Source organism: Phaseolus vulgaris, chromosome 3 (assembly GCF_051622355.1).
Source record: "Phaseolus vulgaris cultivar YP4 chromosome 3, ASM5162235v1, whole genome shotgun sequence".
NCBI classification, from domain to species: domain Eukaryota; kingdom Viridiplantae; phylum Streptophyta; class Magnoliopsida; order Fabales; family Fabaceae; genus Phaseolus; species Phaseolus vulgaris.
Window position 1 is genome coordinate 4209819 of NC_143500.1, and position 24487 is coordinate 4234305.

The 24487-nt window shown below is 29.8% G+C and overlaps 3 protein-coding genes and 1 long non-coding RNA gene across 8 annotated transcripts; 3 read left to right on the forward strand and 1 right to left on the reverse strand.

The window, feature by feature from the left end:
• The first annotated feature begins 1254 nt into the window (after positions 1 to 1254).
• LOC137805749 (heavy metal-associated isoprenylated plant protein 22) lies at positions 1255 to 3619 on the forward strand. Its single transcript, XM_068605675.2, has 3 exons — positions 1255 to 1435; positions 1753 to 1828; positions 3082 to 3619. The coding sequence occupies exons 1-3, from the start codon at positions 1361 to 1363 to the stop codon at positions 3372 to 3374; spliced, it is 444 nt and encodes a 147-aa protein (XP_068461776.1). The 5' UTR covers positions 1255 to 1360; the 3' UTR covers positions 3375 to 3619.
• Positions 3620 to 8474: 4855 nt separating this feature from the next.
• On the forward strand, positions 8475 to 10264 carry LOC137806197 (uncharacterized). 5 transcript variants are annotated; one of them, XR_016519472.1, is made up of 4 exons: positions 8475 to 9103; positions 9209 to 9314; positions 9398 to 9794; positions 9919 to 10263. It is a non-coding gene; the product is annotated as an uncharacterized LOC137806197 (long non-coding RNA). The 5 variants fall into 5 exon arrangements; XR_016519473.1 differs by having other exon boundaries at positions 8475 to 8852; XR_016519470.1 differs by having other exon boundaries at positions 9209 to 9794; positions 9919 to 10264.
• Positions 10265 to 11267: 1003 nt separating this feature from the next.
• On the reverse strand, positions 11268 to 15925 carry LOC137806198 (beta-glucuronosyltransferase GlcAT14A). The gene is made up of 4 exons (XM_068606185.2): positions 15021 to 15925; positions 12706 to 12781; positions 12486 to 12601; positions 11268 to 12397 (listed from the first exon to the last, which is right to left on the reverse strand). Exons 1-4 carry the CDS (start codon positions 15502 to 15504, stop codon positions 11856 to 11858), a joined length of 1218 nt encoding a protein of 405 aa, XP_068462286.1. The 5' UTR covers positions 15505 to 15925; the 3' UTR covers positions 11268 to 11855.
• Positions 15926 to 21467: 5542 nt separating this feature from the next.
• On the forward strand, positions 21468 to 23218 carry LOC137806199 (heavy metal-associated isoprenylated plant protein 22). Its single transcript, XM_068606186.2, has 3 exons — positions 21468 to 21692; positions 21788 to 21863; positions 22652 to 23218. The coding sequence occupies exons 1-3, from the start codon at positions 21618 to 21620 to the stop codon at positions 22942 to 22944; spliced, it is 444 nt and encodes a 147-aa protein (XP_068462287.1). The 5' UTR covers positions 21468 to 21617; the 3' UTR covers positions 22945 to 23218.
• Positions 23219 to 24487: the final 1269 nt, after the last annotated feature.

The following is a 24487-nucleotide window of genomic DNA, read 5'->3' on the forward strand; positions in this document are numbered from 1 at the left end:
AAAATTGTCTAATCCTAAAAGAAGTTAACTCACATTTTTCTAAGAAGATTCTGATAAAGTTCCTCAACCATCAAATATTCTATGCTCATTATGGTGATGTCACAAGAGTAGAGTAGTTACTGAGAAAAAGATTATCTTTTATACTTAATTGTTAAAAAACTTTCTTCATCAGGCCATTCTCTCATTTCTCTTCATTAGTCATTCAAAAAGAGTGAATCTATATTCCATAATATATAGGAACTACAAATTTAACCAAATTTTATAATTTTTTAATGTTAATGGTCGTTTTTGCTTCCCAAATCTTCCAATTTCCCTTAATCTAAGCCAATGAATTTGTACAATTTCATAAACATTTGAAAAAGTTTCTAACTCTATAAATACTAGTTATAAATAAAACATGGGAGTTCAAAAATTAATAAAATAAATAAGGAGGGAAAAACTAAAAGAAGAATTGGCAACACTAGGGATATAAAACATCAAATTTGGCAATAGCAACCAGATTATTAATTTCTTCACACCAACCTTTATCCTTAAAAATTTCCAAAAAGGCCAACAAATAAATCCAACACATTTAAGAGTTCAATAAAAATAAAAATTATATATAACAATAACAAAAATAAAAGTTAAACAACATATTCATGAGCATGATCCTAAAAGTTAAACAAGATATTATTTAATTTTAAATATTACAAATATCATATAATATTAAAGATAAAATCAATTCATAATATATGTGATTGTAAATTTTATTTTATAAATCAATTTTAAAAATTGAATTAAACTTAATGTTCAATTCTTGAAAGATAATCAAACATGCCTATATCAGATTGTCTAATTTATATAGCAAGACACTAAAGTGAGTGACAAAGAAGATTAACCTTGCGTACATAAAATTGTACACAAGCTGTGCATATTAAAACTTATCTTGTAGGTTGTGTTGAACAAGTATTAGAAATAATCCAATAATATGCATGCAAAGTTGTTAGATGATTTAAGAAAAACTAATATCTATGGCGAAAATATCTATGATGAGGACCAAGTACAACTACATAAGCATAAAGTCAAGTCAACCCTTTTGAAATAATAAATGATAAGATGTTTCCCAGTAATTAACAAGCTGATGATGAGAGCCTAGTTCATATCAATAGATTGATATGCAAGTAACAATAAATTACTAACAATTTTTCAAGATAAAAAAATCACACGATGGATCGAAGAAACTGCTATATATGTATATATATGTCTCATGGTGTTAGACTAAATCATAAACAAGCACATCTTCAAGAACATAAACATATCTAAGTTCTTCCCTTTTCAAGGAACATATATTTTTCTTGGCTTATTTTGCAACCTTCCACAAATGGGGTTTCTGCACAATGTTCGAGAAGTTGTCTCTGCTTGTGTCAAACCAAAGGAGAAACGTGTGCCCAAGAAGGTTTTTAACTTCTTTCATTTAACATATCTTGCTATTTGTGTGCCTCAATCTATAACTATACATGTTAATTAATCATTTTACATATGTCTTTCTTCGCTTTAATTAGTTGATGATAGTTGTTTTTCACAGAGTTCGTCTAGTTGTCAAGTTTGTGTTGTTAGGTTGTTCTCGTTCTTTTGTATATAGATTGGATCATTCCTGAAATAGTTTATATATATATATATTATTTATTAATGATAAAAAAAACTAACCCTTTTTTGTTTTTGTGTTTTTCTTCTCTCTAATCTCTAATGAAGAACTTAATTTTGCTTATGTAGACAGTTAATGTGAGGGTGAAAATGGACTGTGAAGGCTGTGTTAGAAAGGTTAAACATGCAGTGGAGGATTTGAAAGGTTAACATAAACCTCTCTTCATTTATCTCTCTATTCATTCTATTGTCTGTGTTACCACTTTCACTGCCATCTATGTTTCTTTTTCTGGTATTTTAAGGAACTTTGTCTGTTCATCACTTAATGAATTCAACAAGTTAACTTAATCAAGTATCTTTTCAGACAACTTCAGAACTTTGTTAGATAATCTTATATAAGAGATGTTATGAATATATTGTATAATCTTTTACAACATTTTCTTTAATATTTTTTTCTTCTTCATCATCAAACTAATCAATTTATCATACACTTCTCTCTTCACTTGTCTTTTTCTTTATTTTGTGTATAGAAAAGAATGTATATAAATACACTTTCTTATTGTATTCATGAGTAGTCCAAAGTGCATATTAATTACACCAAGATAACAGAATAATAGATTCATGATTTTTTTTTCTCTTGAATAAAGAATATAGTAATAGTCAACCATTAAGCAATCAATGTTTTGGTATTTTTTTTTTCTCTTCTTCCAATTCAATTAAACTCGAATTTTTGTCTATTTGAACTTTAATTGTTCCTATAATTAAATGAAGCTTAACTATTCTCTATGTATAGATGATGTGAAGTCAAATACATTAATATAACATAATAAGTTATCATTAAAACAAATTATTAAATAAAAATCAATTTTAAACACCAAAATAATTAGTTGTTATTTAATTAAATTAAAAAATATTTTATAAATAAAAAATTTATTAGTATTTAAAGTAGTTTATATTATTAATACAAATTTATAAAATAATTTCTGAATTATATTTAAATTAATTATCAAACCTGGAAGTTAATAGTTTGATACCAATTTAAAAACTATTTTATAAAAATTTAATAAAATAAAAATAATTTTATATATAAATAATGTTTTAATTTATAAAATAATATCTAATTTAATTAATATAATAGTTATTTATTTTTAAGTTTAATTATTATTTAATAATTTTTGTATAGTGATAACCTAATCACATGAGAATCACATGCCAATCACATGCAAGAACGTTAAATACGGTAGTAATTAATATTAAGGTCAAAACCTGCTTCGTCATGAAAGTATCCTATACTAATTATTAGAGGGGTAGTTAGTTGCTTAAGATCATTTTTTTTCTGTATTTTTGTATGTATTCAAAAGTCAAAACAATGTATTGGTTTTTTTCCATGCAACTTCCCATGGATCATTATCTGAATTTGAGGTTATGGAAATTGAAGTAAAAAATGAGTTGTTTCAGGAGTGGAATCATTTGATGTGAACCAGAAGATGCAGAGGGTAACAGTGACAGGTTATGTGGATTCAGAGGAGGTTTTGAAAGCAGTGAGAGGCACAGGAAAGAATGCTGACAATTGGCCATTTGTGCCCTACAATTTAGTGGCATTTCCTTATGTTAAAGGGGCATATGACATTAAGGCACCCTCTGGTTTTGTCAGAAATACCCCTGATGCAGCAGGTGACCCTAAGTCCCCAGAGATGAAGCTCATGAGACTCTTTGATGATGAAAACCCAGATGCATGTTCTATCATGTAACCCTAAACCATCAATTACTTTCTTTTTCTTTTTCCAAAAAAACATGATTTCAACCATCAACTTTTCTGGATCTGGATCTGTATATAATGTTTTTGCTTTCTTTTGTTTGCCTCAGTCCTTGAGTACACTAATCACTTTGTAACTTTTAGTAAGTAGTTTAAGAACAAATTAAATATTTCTCACAAAGTAATGATGGGAGTGTGATTAATATGATAGCAATCCACAATAATTTACTTGGTTAAATATATTTTTCATTTTTTATTATAATTTTGAAATTGATTTTTGTTTCTATTACGAGGTGGATTTTAAGCCTAATTCAATCCCATAAAATCGACTCATGGGGTGAAGTTTGCACTCATTTATATACTATGAAAGACTCTCATCTCTAGTTGATGTGGGATCTCCAACACACCTCTCTCACGTTGAGACTGTCAACTCGTGCGTGAGACTATATATTACGGGTGGTTTGATAGCGACCCGATAGCGAGTGACACAATAGGTCCAACACAAACACTCGATAGGATAGACTTTAAATTTTAATAATACTTGTAGTAAGAAAACTATTGGAATAAGAAAACTATTAGAATGAATTATTAAAATTGATTTTTGTTTCTAATCCAAATTTAAGGAGTATTTGTAGTAAGAAAACTATTGAAATAACAATTATCAGTGTTTTTGTATATAACAAACGAATTTTTACCGATGACGTGTCATAAGATATTTTAACATTTTAGTCCACACTGAAGGTCTGTTTACCACGTATTGTAGAAGTAAAAAATAAGTTATAATATTAACTAAATTAGATATTATTTTAAAAGACTAAATAAATTATTGATAATTAAAATAATTTTTATTATTAATAAAATTTATAAACTAATTTCTTAATATATATTGAAGATCAATCACATTTACATCTCAAATGAGCTAAATATTATACTACATAAAGAATAATGATGAAGAAGTGTATTGAAAATATCATGTTAATAAAAAAATAAGGTGAAATTACATTATTCTTTAGTTTAGTGAGATTGAAATTAAATTGACTTAAAACAAAACTATAGAGTTGCTTGGAAGATGAGTCCTTGAAAAGTTGAGTTGGTTTGGGTCACACACCAACCCTCAACTTGTACTATTAAAGTGGACCAATGAACAATACAATAGTTGCATGCAATAATCATCATACTTCCAATTTCCCTATAAAACTATTTCCTCTCCTAAACTCTTAATACTAAAAAAAGCAGAGACAAAAACAGAGAGAGAAACAGAGTGTGTCTCTGCTTCTGATATTCAAAGAAACTTCCCAAAACTTTCATCACAATAATCACTCACACCTTTCTCATCTTCAGAATATTCAAAGAAACTTCCCAAAACTTTCATCAGAATATTGAACGAAACGTCACTGAAAAAATGTCTTATCTTCCACCTCCATCCACTCCTTCGGACCCTCCTCCTCCTTGGTTATGGACACCAGATTTTCCAACATTTCCGCCACCGACGACGTCGTTTTCCTCATCGTCCCATGATGATTTCGATTCATCTTCATCGTCCACAGCCACCTTTGGCATCGTCATCGGAGTTTCCGTTGGGGTGGTCGGAGTTATTTTATTGGTCGGAATTTGGTACATGTATCTGAGGAAGAAGTGCCGGAGTGAATGTTCAAAGTAATTTATTCATCTTTTTCTTATCATTTTTTCATTTCAACAGCATGTAATAAAGTTTGGTTTCGTTGTGTGTTCGTGAAAATGTTCATCATCAGGGAATTCTCTTCGAATCTAATAAACTTGTGATTCTCATTGTTCAAAGTGTTCTATCTTCCATTATACTTTCACAATTCATTTTCTTCTGCAATATCCACTGAATACTCAATTTTTTCTTTATAAAAAGATTTTATGTTAGGATCATTATGCAACTTATATCTCAACTAGACCGACACCTTAAATAACAACAATCATCTGTTATCAGATGAAAAAAAAAACACTCAATCATTCATTTCCTAACAACTTCGTCAAAGTTAAAATAGATCAATAAATAATTATTACCATTTTTAATAAGAGAGAAAAATAATAATAACATTTTCATGAATTCAAATTGGAAATAAGAGTATATATTGTTATTTTATTAATCCATCTTTCTCTAATATTCTAGAATCCATTGCGAAAGTCTTGAAATTAAGTGAAAAAAGGATTGAACTAGATTATGTTGTGAAAGTAAAAGAGATAAAGAAAACTAATAAAAGTTAACCCGGTTGTTTTGTATAACAAAAATATGATAAATACATGTGCAAATTGTGATTGTTATTACTAGAAAAAGATTCCATGTTGACTAGAGATAAATTAAAGTTTATTAAGTTTACCAGATCATCTATTATCAAATCATTTATAATATATAATATAAGAGTAGCTATCTAGAGTCTATTACAGCGAGAGTTTGTTGTCCTTATTAGATTACCCACTATCGAATCATTATCAAACCATTCATTATATATTGTTAGACACGAATTGAGTTAAATTTAAATTTTCCTTCCTATCTTCCTAATAATTTTTTTTACTCGAGAACAAAATAAATAAAAACATTGAACACCCAATTTTTATTTATTTTTGTATATAATATATATATATATATATATATATATATATATATTGTGCAAGTTTTCTAGAAAGATACCTCATAGGATAGCTAGTTTGTCAAGATGACTTTATAGTCTTTTTACTTTAATTTATAGAAAACAAAAATTAAATGAAAAATTGTACATATAATGATATACATATATTTAATAAAAAGAATATACATAAAATAAGGTTATCTAGAATATTTTATTATTTAAACCAAATTTCCTTTCATTTTCTTATCAAATATGGAGGTTTTTCTAAGGTTGTATCTTTCATCCAAACAAAGGATGAGTGTAAGGTTGGTGACTTGTCATTTGTTAGAAATGAATAAAATTTAAAAGGATGACTTGACTTTGTAATGTGACAAAATGTCACTCTTAATTAATTAACAGGAAAATAAATAATTTTGTTTGTTGAGAATAATAGGAATAATTTATAGAAGGTTGTTGATTTAAAATAAACCCTATTTGTGATTTGAAAATCTCATGTTAATATTTTACTTAGTACTAATAAATATCCCTAATCATTGGTTAGTTAAATGATTGATTACAAGTCAATGAAGAACTATTAGTTTTGCAAAGATGCTTTGAATTTGAGTAAATAATTTTATTATATTTAAAGACTCGTGTCGTTGAATCGGACAATTTTTTTGTTTGTTTTTACCCTTCATTACAAAATTGAATCCTTTTCATTGTTTTCCAATTTTCCAAGTCAAAAGTATATATATATATATATTTTCACGTCAATATATAAAAATGAATAAAATGATAATCATAATTCAACAATATAATAATAATAATAAAGAGTATTATTTTAATTGACTATAAACATTTTCTTTTTCAGAAATTATAATCAAGTGTGACTTTTTTTCACATAAAAGAATCTTGATACAGCATTTAATTACTATCATTTTCAATCTTTATTTAAAAAATTACTTTTTTTTTAAAAAACAATATGTTATCTCAACATTCTATATATATTAGCTAAAAAATTAAAAAAACATAATTATTAAAATAAAAACTAACATTAAATTATAACTTATTTGAATAATATATAATGGATATTTCTTCATTATATATTATGTTTATATTTAATTATATTTTAAAATTACAATATTTTTAATGTGATAGTTATCTTATATATCTTAGTAAAAGATAATAAAAAAAATAATAGATGTACCTTTCAATTATCATGTATAACTATTTTACTTAGGAACCAATTTCACCAAAAAAATATTATTGTTTCTGTGTAAGAGATAATTAATGTGATGTTAATGTAAAATAAAATATTTACATATTAAAATTACTGTATTGAAAAAATATAAAAAAATAAGAAATACTTTTTTTTGAAGTATTTTAACAAATATAAAGAAGAAGTAAAATTAATTTAATAGAATTATTTCTTATTTGAATTTGAGTTTAATAATTTCTACTCAAGTATTCTCCTTTGAATTATTCATTGTTGAAAAATGAATGATCTAGTTGAGCCAACAAGTTGAAGAATGAGGTGAGAAAGAAAAACACAAAACAACACTCATAGCATTCATTAATAACAATGTTTATACTGGTATAACTTACCATGACACTAGAAGAAAATCATTAAATAATAATTAAATTTAAATATAAAAATAATTAATCATTATATTAAGTAAATTATATATTAATTTAAAAATTATTTATATTTAAAGTGGTTTCTATTATTAATAAAATTTATAAAATAATTTCTAAATTTGTATTGAAATTAGCTACCTAAGTTTTAGTGATTAATATTTTTTATTTTAAATTAATCTTTAAAAGACTAATAAAAATTAATTTAAAATATAAAGTAATAAGTAACTAAAATCTTAGTAGTCCAATTTAAAAACTATTTTAAATTTTTTTATTAATAATAAAAATTATTTTTTTAATTTATGAAATTATCTCTAATTTAATCAAATATTAACTAATTATTTTAGTCTAATTAATTTTTATTTAATAATTTTATTGGAATGTGACTTGTATTAATATAATTTAATATATTAAGTTTAAAGAGTTGTGTTTTTTGGGTGGACGTGGAAGAAGAATATGAAGTCTTATTCCAAATTCTAAGTCTTGGTGTGCCTTCGAAAGTCTATATATTGGAAAAGTATTTGTTAGGGATGCACTTAAAAAGGCATACACCATTCTTTATATACTTCAAATCCATTCATTTACAAGTTCAGAAGGTACCAATATAATCAAATCAAATCAAAATGAAAAAAAATGTAAAACTGAAGAAAAATAAGAAATAGCGGAGGAATGGGTCCAAAGTTTTTTTTTTATATTTTTAATAATATTTTTTCACGTAATATCAAATATGTTTAACATGAAGTTTATAAAAAAAAAAATTATCATTTCACCACTAGAATGAGTTACAAATTGAAATTATAAGGTGTAAGAAGAAATTGACTTGATGAAAAAAGGTCCCAACCAAAACTCAATCTCTTACATCTCTAATGACATTTCCTACCAAAAATAAAACTAACCCTTCTTGAGTAAGAAGCAATGAGTTCTACCACCACCTTCCTCCTCCTCACTCTCTCTCTCTCTCCTTCTTATCCTCTTTCTCTCCTTCGCCACCCTCTGCGACGCAGTCGAGCTCTTCTTCTCCTCCGACTTCCAATGGATGGCCCTCCACCTCGAACTAGTCGCCCAATCCCCCAAGACCACCACTCTCTCACCATCTTCGCTCCCACCAACGCTGCCTTCGAATGCCTTCCCCACCACCTCTCCCTCTCCCTCCTCTGCTACTAACTCCTCCCTCCCCTTTGGTGTCACCATTCCTACCTTCCTCCCCAACCACTCCCTCACCATCACCACCACTATCTTCATCAACAACGTCACCCTCACTAGTAAGGAAATAATTATTATCAAATTATACGTAATTATGGTACGTTATTATACGTAATTATATGCAAATAATTGGATAATCATAGAATATATTTTCTATACATGGATATAGAAATAAAGTCTTCATACACTATATATTTTCTATACATGGAGTGATGTAAATACACACAAGAGAATAAGAAATCTCCATTTTACCTCACTGTTACTCTTACTCAGCCTCACATATTGTTTTCGGTTCAAGCACACTGTTTTGGTAAGTCTGTTAATCATCTGTCTCGCTCTTTCATCTATGTAATTTAGGGTTTTTCTGTTAGATTTATTTGAATGAATTTTGTTTTATTGTTTGTTTGGGGTTTAGGAGATTTTTAAGATTTTGAGTGTTTGGAAGTCTCTGGTGCTCATGCTGTCATTATCATCGATATGAAAGAGAAGGAAAAGCAAAGAAGGTTATCATAATCTTCATCGTAAGCTTTCTTTTCGAAAGTCTTCTTCTCCTATTACGAAGTGGATTTTAAGTCTAACTCAACCCCATAAAACTGGTTCATAGGGTTGAGGTTTGCACCCACTTATATACAATGAAAGACTCTAATCTCTAGTCGATGTGGGATCTCCAACACATCTCATTTACCTACGTCCTTACCCAAAGATGTTGTTGGTTCGACTCGTCATCTTCCCAAAAGACAATGATCTCCTTAAACCTCCTAACAAATCTGTCTTCCCTTCTTCTTCCAAAGACACATCCAATGTTTTACGTGTCTTGAAAAGGGGCACTACTCTTCCAACTGCCCACAGAAGAGAGCCTTGCTCCTTCACCAGCCAAATAATCCTCCACAACCTCTTCCTGCTATAATTGTTATAGTACGCGGCTGGTTCATAAGCTGTCTTTACCCACTCAACCCCATACTGTTTGGATTTCTGTTTACTTCATTCAACTGCATTTCCAGGTACTGGTTTCTATTCTTATACTTGTCCAATTTTTTCTTCTTCTTACCTTTTTTCCCGTACATCCTATATGCACTGTTTCTTCTTTTGTTGTTGTAGTCTCATTCTTTGTATTTTTCTTTTCAGGTGGATTCATGAACCCATAGCGCCATCCCTTTCATGCACGGTGGCCTTGTTCCATCGGATATGAGAACAGATCCTTTTGAAGGGGAGCCCGATGGAGTACCATCCAAAGTCACCATACACACTAAATAAAGGACTCAAGCACTATCTGTATAAATAAAGTAGAATATCATTGTAATAGAAGTCTGCTTATGTGTTCCATTATATTCTATGCAAATACAAATGTATAAACATTACATAAGGGGTAGAATAGCTTAAGGAGCAAGCTATCCCTTATCTTATATAAATAGCTTGCATACACATTTTTGTACTCAGATTTAACATAATTGTGAATGAAGTTTTCTGAATTCAGAAATCATCATCTCTCAAATCTCCTCTTGTTTGCCAGCCTAAAAGGCCTAGTAAACTATTGGAAGGTTAACCTCACAATTTCCTCTTCACGCATACACCATTGCCAACACACGTTCACCTATTCGGTTTCCTTCTCACTTCATTCCTCACTTCCACAAGTATGAACCATGATTCACATCACACGGTGAGTTTATTTGGAAAAAGTGCACTGGCGCTGCATGAAATGGAACTTATACATGAATTGAATTGGATGTGCTTCGGTTGCAATATCAGTGAATTAATGTGCATGTTCACTATGCTTGTTACCATAAAGAACGTACTGTTGTTAATCTCTGGGAAGTTTTATATCTGAATAAGAGCCAAATGCAATTTTCTGGTTTATAACTATGATTGGTTTTGTTAAAGAATTATCATAAGGTGATGTGATCACATAATGATGTAGATTCAGAAACTAACTAAATGGTATAAAGAGCAAAGACAAAAAGGGGACGCGCGTTCTTTTGTCTGCTTTCTTGCAAAATAGACGGAGTTTTGGGGGAATTCATTTGAAGAAAGAAAAAAACTGGTGCATTTGATCTTTTTATGAAATGGAGCTTCATGAATTGAGTACTTTTATTAATATTTACAAAAGTTACATCTGTGTAAGAGGCAATGCCACTTTGTTGTTTGTAGTTATGATTAGTGTCCAACTGGTTTCAGACAATGTAGTTTATTTAAAGAGTGATCACAAAGTGGCGAGATTGGGCTCTGCATAGATGGAAATGAAATTTCTTTACTGTTAAGACTAGATTTAGAATTGATCAAAGAGGCAATGAGAAGACCAAATTGATCATGTAAATATACGCACGTCTTAACATCTGGTATCAAAACTATGCAACTTATTTAACTGGATTTGGGTGGAGTAATAGACATTCCCTAACATCTGGTATCAAAACTAAAATTTAGCAACACAACTGCATTCAGAATCAAAGAACATGGAATAAAATTGTCACATTTTGAAATTTGATCAACAGCTAGAAAAGAAGATTCAACATAATAGCAACAGTTCAATACATATTTACAGGACTTCCAATATTTTGAGGTAGTGTTCTTTGCAGAATCCGTGTTTCTCTCCATATTCATAAAAGTATTTCTATCATATTATCCGTGGTCCAAAACAAATGTATCCAAAATATCAAGTGGTGCAAGGGAAAAGGGTGAGGGCTTGGAAAATGACAGTCACACCTTATAAAGAATGAACTTTCTGTTCTAAGAGTCTAAAATCCCTAAGAGGGTGAAAGAAACATACAGTACATACAACAAGATAATATTGGAAGCAGGGGCTACAAGCTCACATTATCAATCAAATGGAGTTAAAGATATCAGAGGATCCACTGGAAATATCAAGCCCCCAAATCTCTAACATACTCTCTTTCCCTGCTCCAACTCTGTACTAGACTCCCAATAACTGCCACGAGAGTCTCATCAATCCCCTCCCCAAAAATTGAACTACATTGGTGACCAAAGAATGTGCCCCAAATTAATAGCAGCTTCAACTGGTCAATGAATTGAGGTGCACAACAACAATGCACGCCTTTCCATAGATATTTCTAGTCTTGTGTCTCTTCACTGGCAGTAAGACACTGATTCGTATGTGAGCTCCAGTCATCAAGAAGGCTCGAAACAGAATCCTCGAGCTTCTTAGCCTGAGGACCTGGCTTCAGGATATTGACATCCTCACCCCATTGTGAGCATGGATCCACCCACCAGCTCCTCCGGCCTGAGCACCATGCCCCTGGCACAGCTTGATTATGCCCGCGCTTAAGTATCTTTCTATCAATCATGTCCAAAACTGGGTCACCTACTTCAAACTGCCTAGCAAAAGCAGCACCACTTTCTGCCATCTGTTCATAAACAGATGCATTAAGGAAGAGCGGCTCCATCTTTGGAGGATTGTCCCAGATCATATATCGTAAGTCAGCATTTACTGTTGTGTTCTTGAATTCCGGTGCATTGCAAATGACTGAGTGAAAATAACCTTCTTGGGATAACTTGACGTTTGTAAAATACATCAATAGTGTTCGAGGTAAATTATCCCAGCCAAAGATGCAAAACTCCAAGAAGGGTCGGCTCAAGATGACCCATGGGGAACCTGCTAGGAAAGGAAAGCATGCAACATTCATTTGTCAAACTCATAGATGATTAAGTTGCTTAGACAGTGCACGAAAGAATAGATTTGCCTGTGAAAAGGTTGAATGCATCAGGTGTATCCCGCTTCTGTGTAGCATGAAAAATTTGACTTCTCCTAGCTAAATATAGTCCTGGGTCAACTACAATAGGTTGGAATCTGTCTTTTCTGCATGGGTCAAAAAATACATAAATGTATGATCCAGAGCCAAAAATGTAGAAGTACCACGGTATCACAATGAAAAGGCTAAAATTATCAGTAGTTTTCATTACTCTTTCCATCCAAGGTCACTCGTGTGATCAATGAAGTTGATGTCTCTCTGAACAGAAGAGAAAACGTGAGACAGATCTGATACAGACAAAAGAGTATGGATTAGAAAGTTGGAAATTCTGCAGAGAGAAAGATATATTGATAACTGAGAATATCAACACTGGGTTGTCCTTAAAAGGAAGCATAGCATAGCAGTATTCAGTGAATAAAGTTAAGAACATTACAGTCATATACAGCATTTATTCACCTGTAAGATAAAATAAAATAATGACAGTAAATGTTCTTGATTTGGAACAATAACATACAAACAAAACCAATACACGTTTTTACATCTGCTGTACATCAAAGTTTGTTTATAAACAGGGTTATGCCAGGCCAGATAAAAAGTATAACCAGTAAAGAATAGAGTGCAGCACTTGCCAAACAAGCATTTTTTCTTGGCGGGTACTAGTTATGATAGACATTGTCTTCCTTATCTTGACGAAATAGGTGGAATGACTATCCCAATGCCAAAAATATTCACATCGTATTATTCTCAAAATACCTATGAACGATTTCAATCTATCAGAATAATAACAGGAGTTCAAGAACGGGTAATCATAACCTGAAGTCTAACCTAAAGAAGCTTTGAGATTGCCCAGCCCTTGATGTGGGGGCAGGGCAGGGGTGCAAGAGTTCACTGACCTCAATAGTAGGACATCAGCATTTATCAAAATCTTCTGTGCCAATATTATGTTAGATCCCTAATTAATAGGAATGACGAGCCCAAATTAGCAGAGTGGATGGTAAAGTGAGGAAAAAAATCCTGCAGGACCCAACACATTTAGAGGAGAGAAAATTTGGGAAGGCAACAGTGGTAAGCATAAGAGTGAGTGGGCTGAGGTTGGTATTCTGTTATGTATTGTTGAGGATTATGGCTGAAGATTGTGATGGTTGCAAAGGATGCTCCGTGAAATGGAGAAGAAAAGGCATACAATTATTTGGATACAAAGAAACTGGTGAATGCTAAAATTATTCAGAGGGAGGAGAAAGAGGTCCACACTTCCCTACAGGAAACACAAGAGTGATGTGTATACTTAGACACTGACTTAAGTCAGTTTGTCTGCCAAAAAGATTCAGCTACTGAATTTCAAAGGTACGGACGGATCAGTTGAGATTGTTGGTGTATACGGCAAAAGATTACAAATCAAGGGTATTACCAGTGCAGAAGCAAATATCCAGATGGCTTTCATCAGTACAGAAGGTATCAATAACCACCTGGAAAGAGAGATGCTAGCTTCAGAGATAAATAAGAGGAATGTCAATATAAAATCCAGGAACCCATTAAAAATGCTTGCAGTGATTGAACGGCGGCAAGAAACACCAAGATGAGTCGGTGATGGCTCAAATCTCGTAGCTAAATGAAGAACAATAATAGCAATATGTTTGCAACAGATTCTATGGAGAGAACGAGAAAAAGAGTGGATTAATGACCACTGGTAAGTTTTGAAGGTAGCATTGTTCACCATGAACATTGGACTGTAGTCCCTTCAATTCCTCATATTGGACTGTATACTACTCCTTCAATTCCTTATAGCCTTGAGGAGGTTTGAAAACGTGTTTAGTTTTTTACTTCCACATACTGGTAAAATGCTTTATTTGCTCATGGTTGTGTTGTTGCTAGGTTTTCTAAGATTGCTCCTTACATTCCTGTGGCAGGTCTTTAGCATGAACACTAACACTTGAACCGCATGTCAAACACTCCATTCCTGTGTCTGAATAAAAAGTGTTTGACATTACAGCTGAACCGAATCAAACCACACCAAAAACTTCAGCTTAGTTAAATAGGTCAGCTGAGTTCATTTGGTGATCGGAGGGAAGTGTTTTTTACAAATGTCTAGCAACCTCAACATACGTTACAGTAACAGATCTCTAACAAAAGGCTCATTCCATATCCACCACTCCAAACACCCCTGAACCCCAAATCCCCAATCCAGCCTTGAACACATGCCTACTACTACATCTACCTCCACACTCCTCTCCAAACTTCTTTCCCCTTTCTTGGGGTTCTCTCAACTCATGCAGGTTATAGAACAACACATTATTTTATTAAGTACAACCAACCACCTAGAAATCATGTCTTTTGATCGAGTAAAAAAATAAGACCAAAACGAAACAAATGAAAACCAGCAAACATTTCACACAAACTCTCCAATGATCAACATCATCAGACCACTAACAGACAAGAACAATCATAACAGTTCAGTCCCAAAGACAAGCAATTCCACAGTGCAAACAAACCCATGATCCAAAACAGAAATTACCATATTGGCATTACCATCCTGGGTGACAAGTGGATAATCCCGCGCACTCAAAGTCACAAACCAGTCCCAACCCCCATCAAGTTTCATCATCACAGAAGCAGCCCTGAGAGTGGCCGCCACATTGGATGACCCCATGTAGGTCACATAGTCAGCCTTCCCCACCACATCCACGTTCCGGAAGGCGCGAATCGCCGGCACCGACATAGCAGCGGCGCCCAGCTTCTGCCTCTCCTCATCTCTGGCATCCATTCCAAGGTGGAGCAGGTAGCGGTTCCTGGGGTGGTAGACTGCCAGCAGCAAACGGAAGATCCGGTCACCGTCCCTGTTGCCACCGGATATGAAGTAGGCAAAAGCAGGAGGGTGGTGAGGACCATGGTGGACAATGGAGGGAAAGGGCATAGAGGAGGTGAAGCAAGAGAAGGAAGAGAACATGAAAATGGTGAGGGAGAGGAATGCTGCAGTGAAGAGGGTGAAGAGCCATTTCTTCTCAACACCCATTAATAGTAATCAATGGTAGTTGTGAAAATGGGAGGTGTGTGGTGTTGGAGCATATGGTGAGTTGAGAAAGGAAGGATTTTGAGAAGTGGGTGTGGCTAACTTCTGGGGTTTGAGATTGCTGGGGTTAATGGGTCAGTGAGGATCTTGAGCATCTTAATCAATGTGCATGAAAAAGGGAAAATTGAAAGTGCTATGTTCTCTCTGTCACACGATCTCTGTGTGTGAAAAGAGGGGTGAGAACTAGGGTTTTTTCTCGGGTTTGATTTGATGTGATGTTGGGGTCAAAAATGGAGGAGGAGATCAGGGTTCTTTGCTTCCTTCATTTCTCTTTCCTTCTTCACCTTCTTCACTATTCAACCTTTTCTTCCATGTTTAAGCTTTAATTGCACTCTTAATCCTAATGTTGAAAACATTTTATGTTATTATCATCAAGACATTGATACGACACGGATATAAATATAGATATATGAATAATTTTTAAAATATAAAATACGAAAATACGGATCTATATATTATATAATTTTAAATTATATAAATTGAAAATAAATATTGATGTGTAAAGTATGTTTCAGATTCTTTTGATAGCAGGAAAATATTTTTCATGACTGGTTTAAAAGAATTTGTTTATTATTTTTATAATCATAATAAAAATTTATAGTTTTTAGAAAATTATTATATTTATAATTTTAAAATTGTGTTAGAACTGTGTTAGAATTTTCAAAAATCCAACAAATATTTTTTAAATTAAACACTTTATTCGATAAGTGTCCTATGAGTGGTGTCGACACTGATACGTGTGTCCGACACATACGCTATTTAAAAAAAGTGTCGAAACTCATAGCTTATCATCATACAATACTTTCCTCTTCTATTTATTTATTTTATTCAATTTAATAATTTCTAGGTTCATTCATCACAAAATTTCTTATAATGTTTTAAATTACATGTTTAATTTTTCAGGTTTTCAAAATTAAAAGATTTTGATTCATTGTTAATATATCATTCATATTAGTACTGATATTTGATAACAAATTTTAACACTTGATTTTGAGACATTTTAAAATTTTGTTTATTAATGCTAGAATAAAAATTGTTTAATTTTTAAAGGGTTTTACGAGATTTGTATGTGCTGTGACACGTGCACCACAATAAAGTGTGCATGAAAACACATAATGTATCAAAATACTTAAAATAATTGGGCCAGTAGAAAGTATCTGTGAACAGTAGAGACTTTGTCGGTATTTGATAAGATAAATAAGTTATTTATTCATTTATTTGATTAATTTATAAGTTAGTTTGATTAAGATAAAAATGTTTTATAAGTATTTATAGTAATTCTTTTTATGAGTTTTTAGCTTATAAATTATAAGTTAGTTTAACTAGTTTGTAGTTTATTTAATTTTTTTATTATCTTTAATTTTATTGTATATATTATTACTTATTTTAATCTTATAAACATAATTAATTATTGTACTCATTCTAATTTTAGTATTTATTGGGCTTTTCTAATTTTTTTTATACATGGTACACACATTGTAAAAAAAATCAATATATAACAGTAGTTTAAATTTAGAAATTAAAAACTTTAAATTTCTGTAAAATAAATAAAAAATTAATACTTATTACATTAAACTCATTTAAATAAAATGACTTATTCAAATAAATAAATATATAAGTACCAAAAGTTTAATAAAAATTTAATTATTTGAAAAAAATTATAATTATAATTACATGATAATATTTTTTTAGAAATACATATTTCATTTATATAATAAAACTCATGTAGTTATTTCATTTTGTCTCATTTTACATTTACCAAGTAAACACTTCTAGTTTAATAAGTTAGCTTATCCACTTAAAACTTATTAATCGGAATTATCTTACCAACTAAAGTTTTGTCAAACAAACCTATATTTCAAAAGTTGACTAAACAAGTTAGAGTGAATGTATTGCCTTCGGTTTTTTGAAAAATATCCTTAATTTTAATTTTATAATAAGTATTTTTTTCATTTATTATTATTTCTACCTATATAATTTTTTTTAAAAAAAGTACCAAAATCTTGATCATACTATTTATGTTTAATTTTTTATATTTAATTAATTATGTTAAATTTTTTTCTTTACATGTTTTTTATTTTAGTTTTTTTTCCTGTTGAGTTTATAGGGGCTTATCTCTCTTTTGTGTGAATGTATATAGTTTTTACATGAAATAATATGATTTTTTTTTATTATATGGTTTTTTTCCTCCTCCACCTTTTTGTGTTCTCCCCTATTTTTCGTTTTATGGTATTAAAATTATTTAGCTCATTTTACTTTAATCCTAACAAGAATATGGGATCATTCTGGTCATACCACAATTAATCCTAGAAAATTATCATTCTTTAAGATATATAATGTGTTTTGCTTTTGAAGAACAAATTGAAATTTGTTAATGGTGAGATTGAACAATCATTATGGAACAATATTATGTTTGATGAATATTGTATGGTTATGGTTATTTCTTTGATAATGTATATTATTTAGAGTCATATTTATTATTCTTTATATTTTTTTTTATCATTTTCTTATGATTCTCTTGTGATACTGTATAAGAAAACTAATACTTCAACTATTAAACTAGTACTACATTTAATTTTTTTTTATTCTATAATATTTCCTATCTTATATAATTTTTTTTTATTCTATAATATTTCCTATCTTATATAATTTAAACATAATAACTTTAATGAATAATATAATTTAATGAATATTTTTTTTATAAAATTACGGAAACTCATTTAAGAATGTGGAGGCCCACCTCTAGTTAGGAAAAATCAACAATTAGTTGCATTAATGTAAATTATTTATTTTCCTACTATTTGATTATAATATAAAAAATTTAATTATTTGTATTAGATTTATAGTTTTACATTAATTGATGAAGCATGAGTATGGATATTATGTAATGAAGTGTATGTACACAATCACATTCTCAAACATTACTAACTAAGTTGTGAAAAGATAATATATAAAGAAACATAATGTTCTGACAAGCTCTAATATTGAAGAGTTATGACATCGGTTATTTATGAACTTATTTGCCTTGAACAATTACTTGAATAATTGTAATATGTAGAGGTCACTTAAATGACAATCATGTGTGATAATCATACCTCTTCTTATATTAGTTCAAATATCATTTTTCATGAATTAATCAAACATATTGACATTGATTATCATCAAAAGATTGTATAAGGAGACATCAATGTATTTGTTAATTCAAATAATCAATTAATATATATTTTTCCTAAATCTTTAAAAAATACTTAGAATTTATTATATTTGTAATAAACTTGGTATATATATTATTTATATATATCAGTTTAAAAAAAAATTGAACGAAACATGCTTAACCCATAATTTTTATTATCACTACAAGAAAATGATGAAATAGAAACCAATTTTTAGAAACCAAAATAATTAGTTGCAATAGTAACTAAATTAGGGACCATTTTAGAAACTAAAACAAAAATTGGTTTCTAAATTAGTTTCTATTATTTTCTATTATTGTTAAATAGTTTCTAAATTGGTATCTAATTAACAACCAATGTTTTATCTACCAATTATTTAGTTTCTAAATTTAGTCTCTAAAACCTTGGTTGTTAATTAGAGACCAATTTAGAAACTATTTAACAATAATAAAAAATAATAGAAACTAATTTAGAAATCAATTTTTGTTTTAGTTTCTAAAATGGTCTCTAATTTAGTTATTATTGCAACTAATTATTTTGGTCTCTAAAAATTGATTTCTATTTCATATTTTATTGTAGTGTATTATATTATATTATTCTATTATTATTTCCAATAAATAAACAACTCTATATGTATACTTTACACCAGAAAAATTAATCATATATTTATTTTCTTTATCTTTAATAATATTTAAAGAAAATCACAGAAAAAAAACTTTTTTTTCTATCCTCCTTTATAAAAAAAAGTATAACTTCATGTAATACAATAGTTTAAAATTTAGATTTAAGATTCATCATAAGAAGTGGTGCGAAAAGTTATTTTTTACAAATTTTTTTTATAGATTTTATAAAAGTCTATTTATTTAAGTGAATTAAAAATTTAAATTTACAATGATTTAGATGTATATCTATTTTAGCAATATAGAATTATGATATAGAAGCAATAAATAAAAAAGTGGGAGACCCTAAATTTGAATTGTTGAATTATTGAGGTCCCTATTAGCTAGTTGTATAGGAGTGAGTGTAGGCAATCATAATTTAGAAGTTGACGTGATGGCTGAGTTGCAACCCATCACTGCCCAACTCTCACAACCTTATACTAACATTCAATACGAGGTCCATTGTTAACAACCTTGGTTTCATGGTTTGGTTTTATAATCATTACAATAAATATTGAATATAAAATGTTGCATGATCACAACTAACGATACGCGTAAGAACACTGTAAAATCAACCATACCAGAGAGGACAATGAAGCTGGATCTAGCTTTTTTTTGCTTCAATGGGATAAAATAATGATAATTCATACAATTTTTAAAATATATTTTTCGTTCCAATATTTTTATTTAAATGTTAACTTCCTGATTATTACCAAACTATTGGAATGAGTTTATATTTTTGTTTACATAATAATCAAATTTATTTGTTATATAAAAAGAAGTAAAGATTCTTTCCAATGATTTTTTTACTATAAATATTTTTTTAAAAAAATTTAGATTAAAAATAAAAAACAATTTTACTATAATATATAAAATAAAAATATATTTAATCTCTTTTATATTTTTTTTTTATGAATTGGAGGTATAACAAATGAAAATACATGAGGAGTGAATAAAGTACATTCAATTTTTCCAATTAATCCTAATTAAAAATATAATTAATCTTCAGTAATAAAATTTAGAGAATTATAATCTTGATCTGAATTTAGTATCATATTTAATACATTATTTTTTCCATGTTATTTAATTATGAATCTAAAATTTCATAATCATATATATATATATATAAGGTATTGAACTTAATTTTGGTACATATTAAATAATTAAATCGATTTGTTTAGTTAACCTTTTTAATTTATAACTTTCCCTATTTACTATAATATACGAAATGAATGCTAGGGGTGACAATTTTTATCAGAACAGAATATAAGTTCATTTGATCAGTCTTTTCTTGTTGCTGATTAATTTGGTATTTTATGGTATGTTTAGTTAAAAAAAGGAAGAAAATATATGAAAAAATAAAGATTATTCGATTAAAAAGAAATAAAATGAAAACTATCTCTATGAGATTATCTGATTCAAAAATAAGTAAATAAATATTATTTAATTATTCTTCTTAATTAAAATTAATTTTATTTATTTATTATTGGAAAAAGGTTTAAGAAAACAACTTTTAAGTCTTCCATAATTATCATGAAACTACCTATGGTAAGAGAAAAATTAATTATACACTGCTCTTTAGAAACATTTTCAAGTTTTTGATAATCATGAAACTGCTACATATGTGATAATCTAAGAGAAACCGCGGTTTGAAATCTGATCCCTGTGACAGAGATGTGCAGAACATGATGATGTAGGACATAGTCATAAGAATAATAATAATAATAATGATAAAAGAAACCAAAGTTATGCAGATCAGAAACCAGACAACAGTTTCCATTTCTTAGTGCAAAAGAAACAGCTAATCCCATTATCATGGATCCTTCTCTGCATGTTTTTTGGTAGATGAAATTACAAGTTAGGGGTGTGAAACCATGGTAAAGTATGTGACAAACTTGTTCAAATATTAAAATATGATCATTAACTCAAATGGCCTAATGCTGCCAAATTACTGTGAAACTGAAATTGGAATACAGAGAATCCTGATTTGTACTGTGTTTGTGGGACAACATTAGTCTTATGTATGCATTATTTTATGCATTAAATTTCAGCATATTTGTGCACACACACCTTTGTTCTCTATATAAGGGAACCACTTCTTTATAGACCTATAAACTGGTACCTCAAAATCTGGTCCTAGACAAGAACATAGAATCCCTTGTTCCTCCTTCAACCTCTCTCTATAAGGACTATTTTTGCTTCTTTGTTGAGAGAAACCAAAGCCATGGGAGTTTTTGACTATATTTCAGATTTTTTCTCAGTGGCACCTACCACTGGAAAGAAACGCAAACCAATGCAGGTTTGCACCAGATTTTTATTGTGTTATATTATATATCATGGTGTGTCTAGTGTTAAAGAAAATTCTGATTTTCATGCTTCTCCTTTCTCTTCCAGACTGTAGAAATCAAAGTGAAAATGGACTGTGATGGCTGTGAAAGAAGAGTTAGAAATTCTGTCGTCCACATGAAAGGTGAACATCTGTGTCCATTTTATTCACACATCACGATTTGGTCACTTTTATAGCAAGAAATGGAAAACTAGACCAACTAATTTATTCTCTTTTTCTTTTACAACTTGAATTCTGTTTCATCTGACATGTTTTTCTTCATAAATTTGCAAAAGTTCTAACATGGCACTTTCTTTTCACCTCTCTTCTCTTTGTTTCATTATGCTTTCATCTCCTGATAGGGTGACTTTGTCAGATATAATGGAGTCATTTAATACAGTTCCAAAAGCTTTTTTGAAATTGAAGAAGGTCCTTTAATAATGATTCTGTTTCTTTAGTGAAAAAGTACAAGCTCTCATAAGAAAGAACATCAAAACCAAACTTTTTTTGGTTTTTTCATTCTTTTCTTGTTTCTCAACAATTCATGGCCTCAAGGTGGAATAGTAAATGCAAGCTGTTGGTAAACCTAACAGTGGTTACCCTGCTGTGGAGTTGTTGTGATGATCAAGTACAAGCCTGTACTTTTTTACTTGCCACCATTCTTGTCTAAAATTTCACAATTTGTTTTTCTTTTTGGATCATTTTACATTTGATCATATACTATATTAGATAACTAAAAGAGCCTTTCACTTTTTTTCAGATTGTTTTTTCAATATATATTTATAAATTGTTCTCATAATTAGTTAAAAAGAATCATTGTTGACCTTACCCTTTTGTTTTCTTATGATGTAATGGTGAAAAGATAACTTTTTTCTCCTTTATATGCAACACATGAGTAGAGGGTTGAAGTGAAAAAGTTTTGAACAATGCAGGTGTGAAGCAAGTAGAGGTGAACAGAAAGCAAAGCAAGGTAACAGTAACAGGTTATGTGGACAGAAACAGGGTCTTAAAGAAGGTTCAGAGCACAGGAAAAAGAGCAGATTTTTGGCCTTACATTCCCTACAACTTGGTGGCTTATCCTTATGTGGCACAGGCATATGACAAGAAGGCTCCATCAGGTTATGTGAAAAACTCTGTCCAAGCACTACCTGCTCCAAACTCACTGGATGAGAAACTCACCTCTCTCTTCAGTGATGAAAACCCCAATGCATGCTCAATCATGTAAAGCATCACAATAATGTACCATAAAACCTTTCAACTTAATAAGGGTTGCATCAGTTTTTGAACAAATAGGGTAAGAACCAGACTGTGAAACTGTTGCTGATGTAAGTTGTGTGTGTTTACAAATGGCTAGGCACCAAGTTTTGTTATTGAGATAGAAGAACGTGAGAGGACTGTTTTGTTTGATCATACTTCATGGTGTGAATTCCTTGTACAAACAAATTTTCTTGTTTTTTTTATGCTTAGAACTTGTTTATTAAGCACTACATAGGGTCTTTTCTAAGCTTACAGAATTCAGAAACTGGTATTATGCTTGATAGAAGATAATACCCTAATTTCTATTTGATCTGCAATCTCCAACACATCCCTTCACGTCAAGGTTACCAACTCGTGCGTGTGTGGAAATATATGTTAAAGATTGTTCAATAACGGTCTGATAGCAGATGACATGATAAATACAACAAAGTTAAGATAGACTTTAAATAACTCTGATACCATATTAAAAAGTGGACTTTGAACCTACTCAATTTCATAAAAACGCTTCTAAGATCAGGTTTGCACCCACTTATAAATAATGAAATATCATAATCTCTAATTTCATGGAATCTCCAACAATAATGTTTTTTTATTATTATAAAACAAGAAAAAAAAAACAGTATTGTGGTGACATTTGCTTATTTTTTGTAAACACTTTCATATATTCTCTTGGCACTGAGGAAAGTGTATTTGCTTTGCTTCCACCATGAAGAATAGGTGATGAACACAGACTCAACTTCACCCCATTTCAGTCACTGACAGTTGTACTAGATGACAATTCCAGAATAAAATTCCCTGGACCTTCTAAAGATATCAACTATACCAGATAATAAAAAAGTTTGCAGTATGAGACACCAATTCTATCCAACAAAAAAATTTTGATCAGCAAAGAATGAATTTGAATAAAAAATCATTGTTTTGGGTTTGCTCACTATTAATAATGGTAGCTGTTACATGTTACCACCACTCTCAAATTTGCAATCATTCACCAAGAAATGGCAAGATCTATTCACTGTGGTTCTTAGAAGTTGTAAAAAATAAAATGAGGTAATTGGATAAAAAAAAATTAAGAAATTTAAGATTTTAGAATTTTATAAAGATAATTAATTAATTTAAATTTGATTATTTCAGATTTCAAGTATTGAGATATATTAGATATTATATATAAAAGAAGAATTTGAGCCCACAACTTATTTTTTTCATTTCTATCACCACTCCAATCATGATATATATGTTATTTTAGATTTATTTAATGTAAAATTAGTTTATTTATATTCAAATTTCTTACTTTAATTTAAATATTCATCATAATTAATTTCAATTTTTATGTCATCTTTCAATAAAAAAAATTCAATTTATCCTAAATACAGAAAATTTATCATATAAAAAACTTAACTATATATTAAAAATATAAATTTCCTCAATTTTTCTCCTAAAAATGCATTCCAGTGTTATTCTCTAAATCAGAAACATAAATAGTAGATCAAATTATAAAATTACAATCAATACTG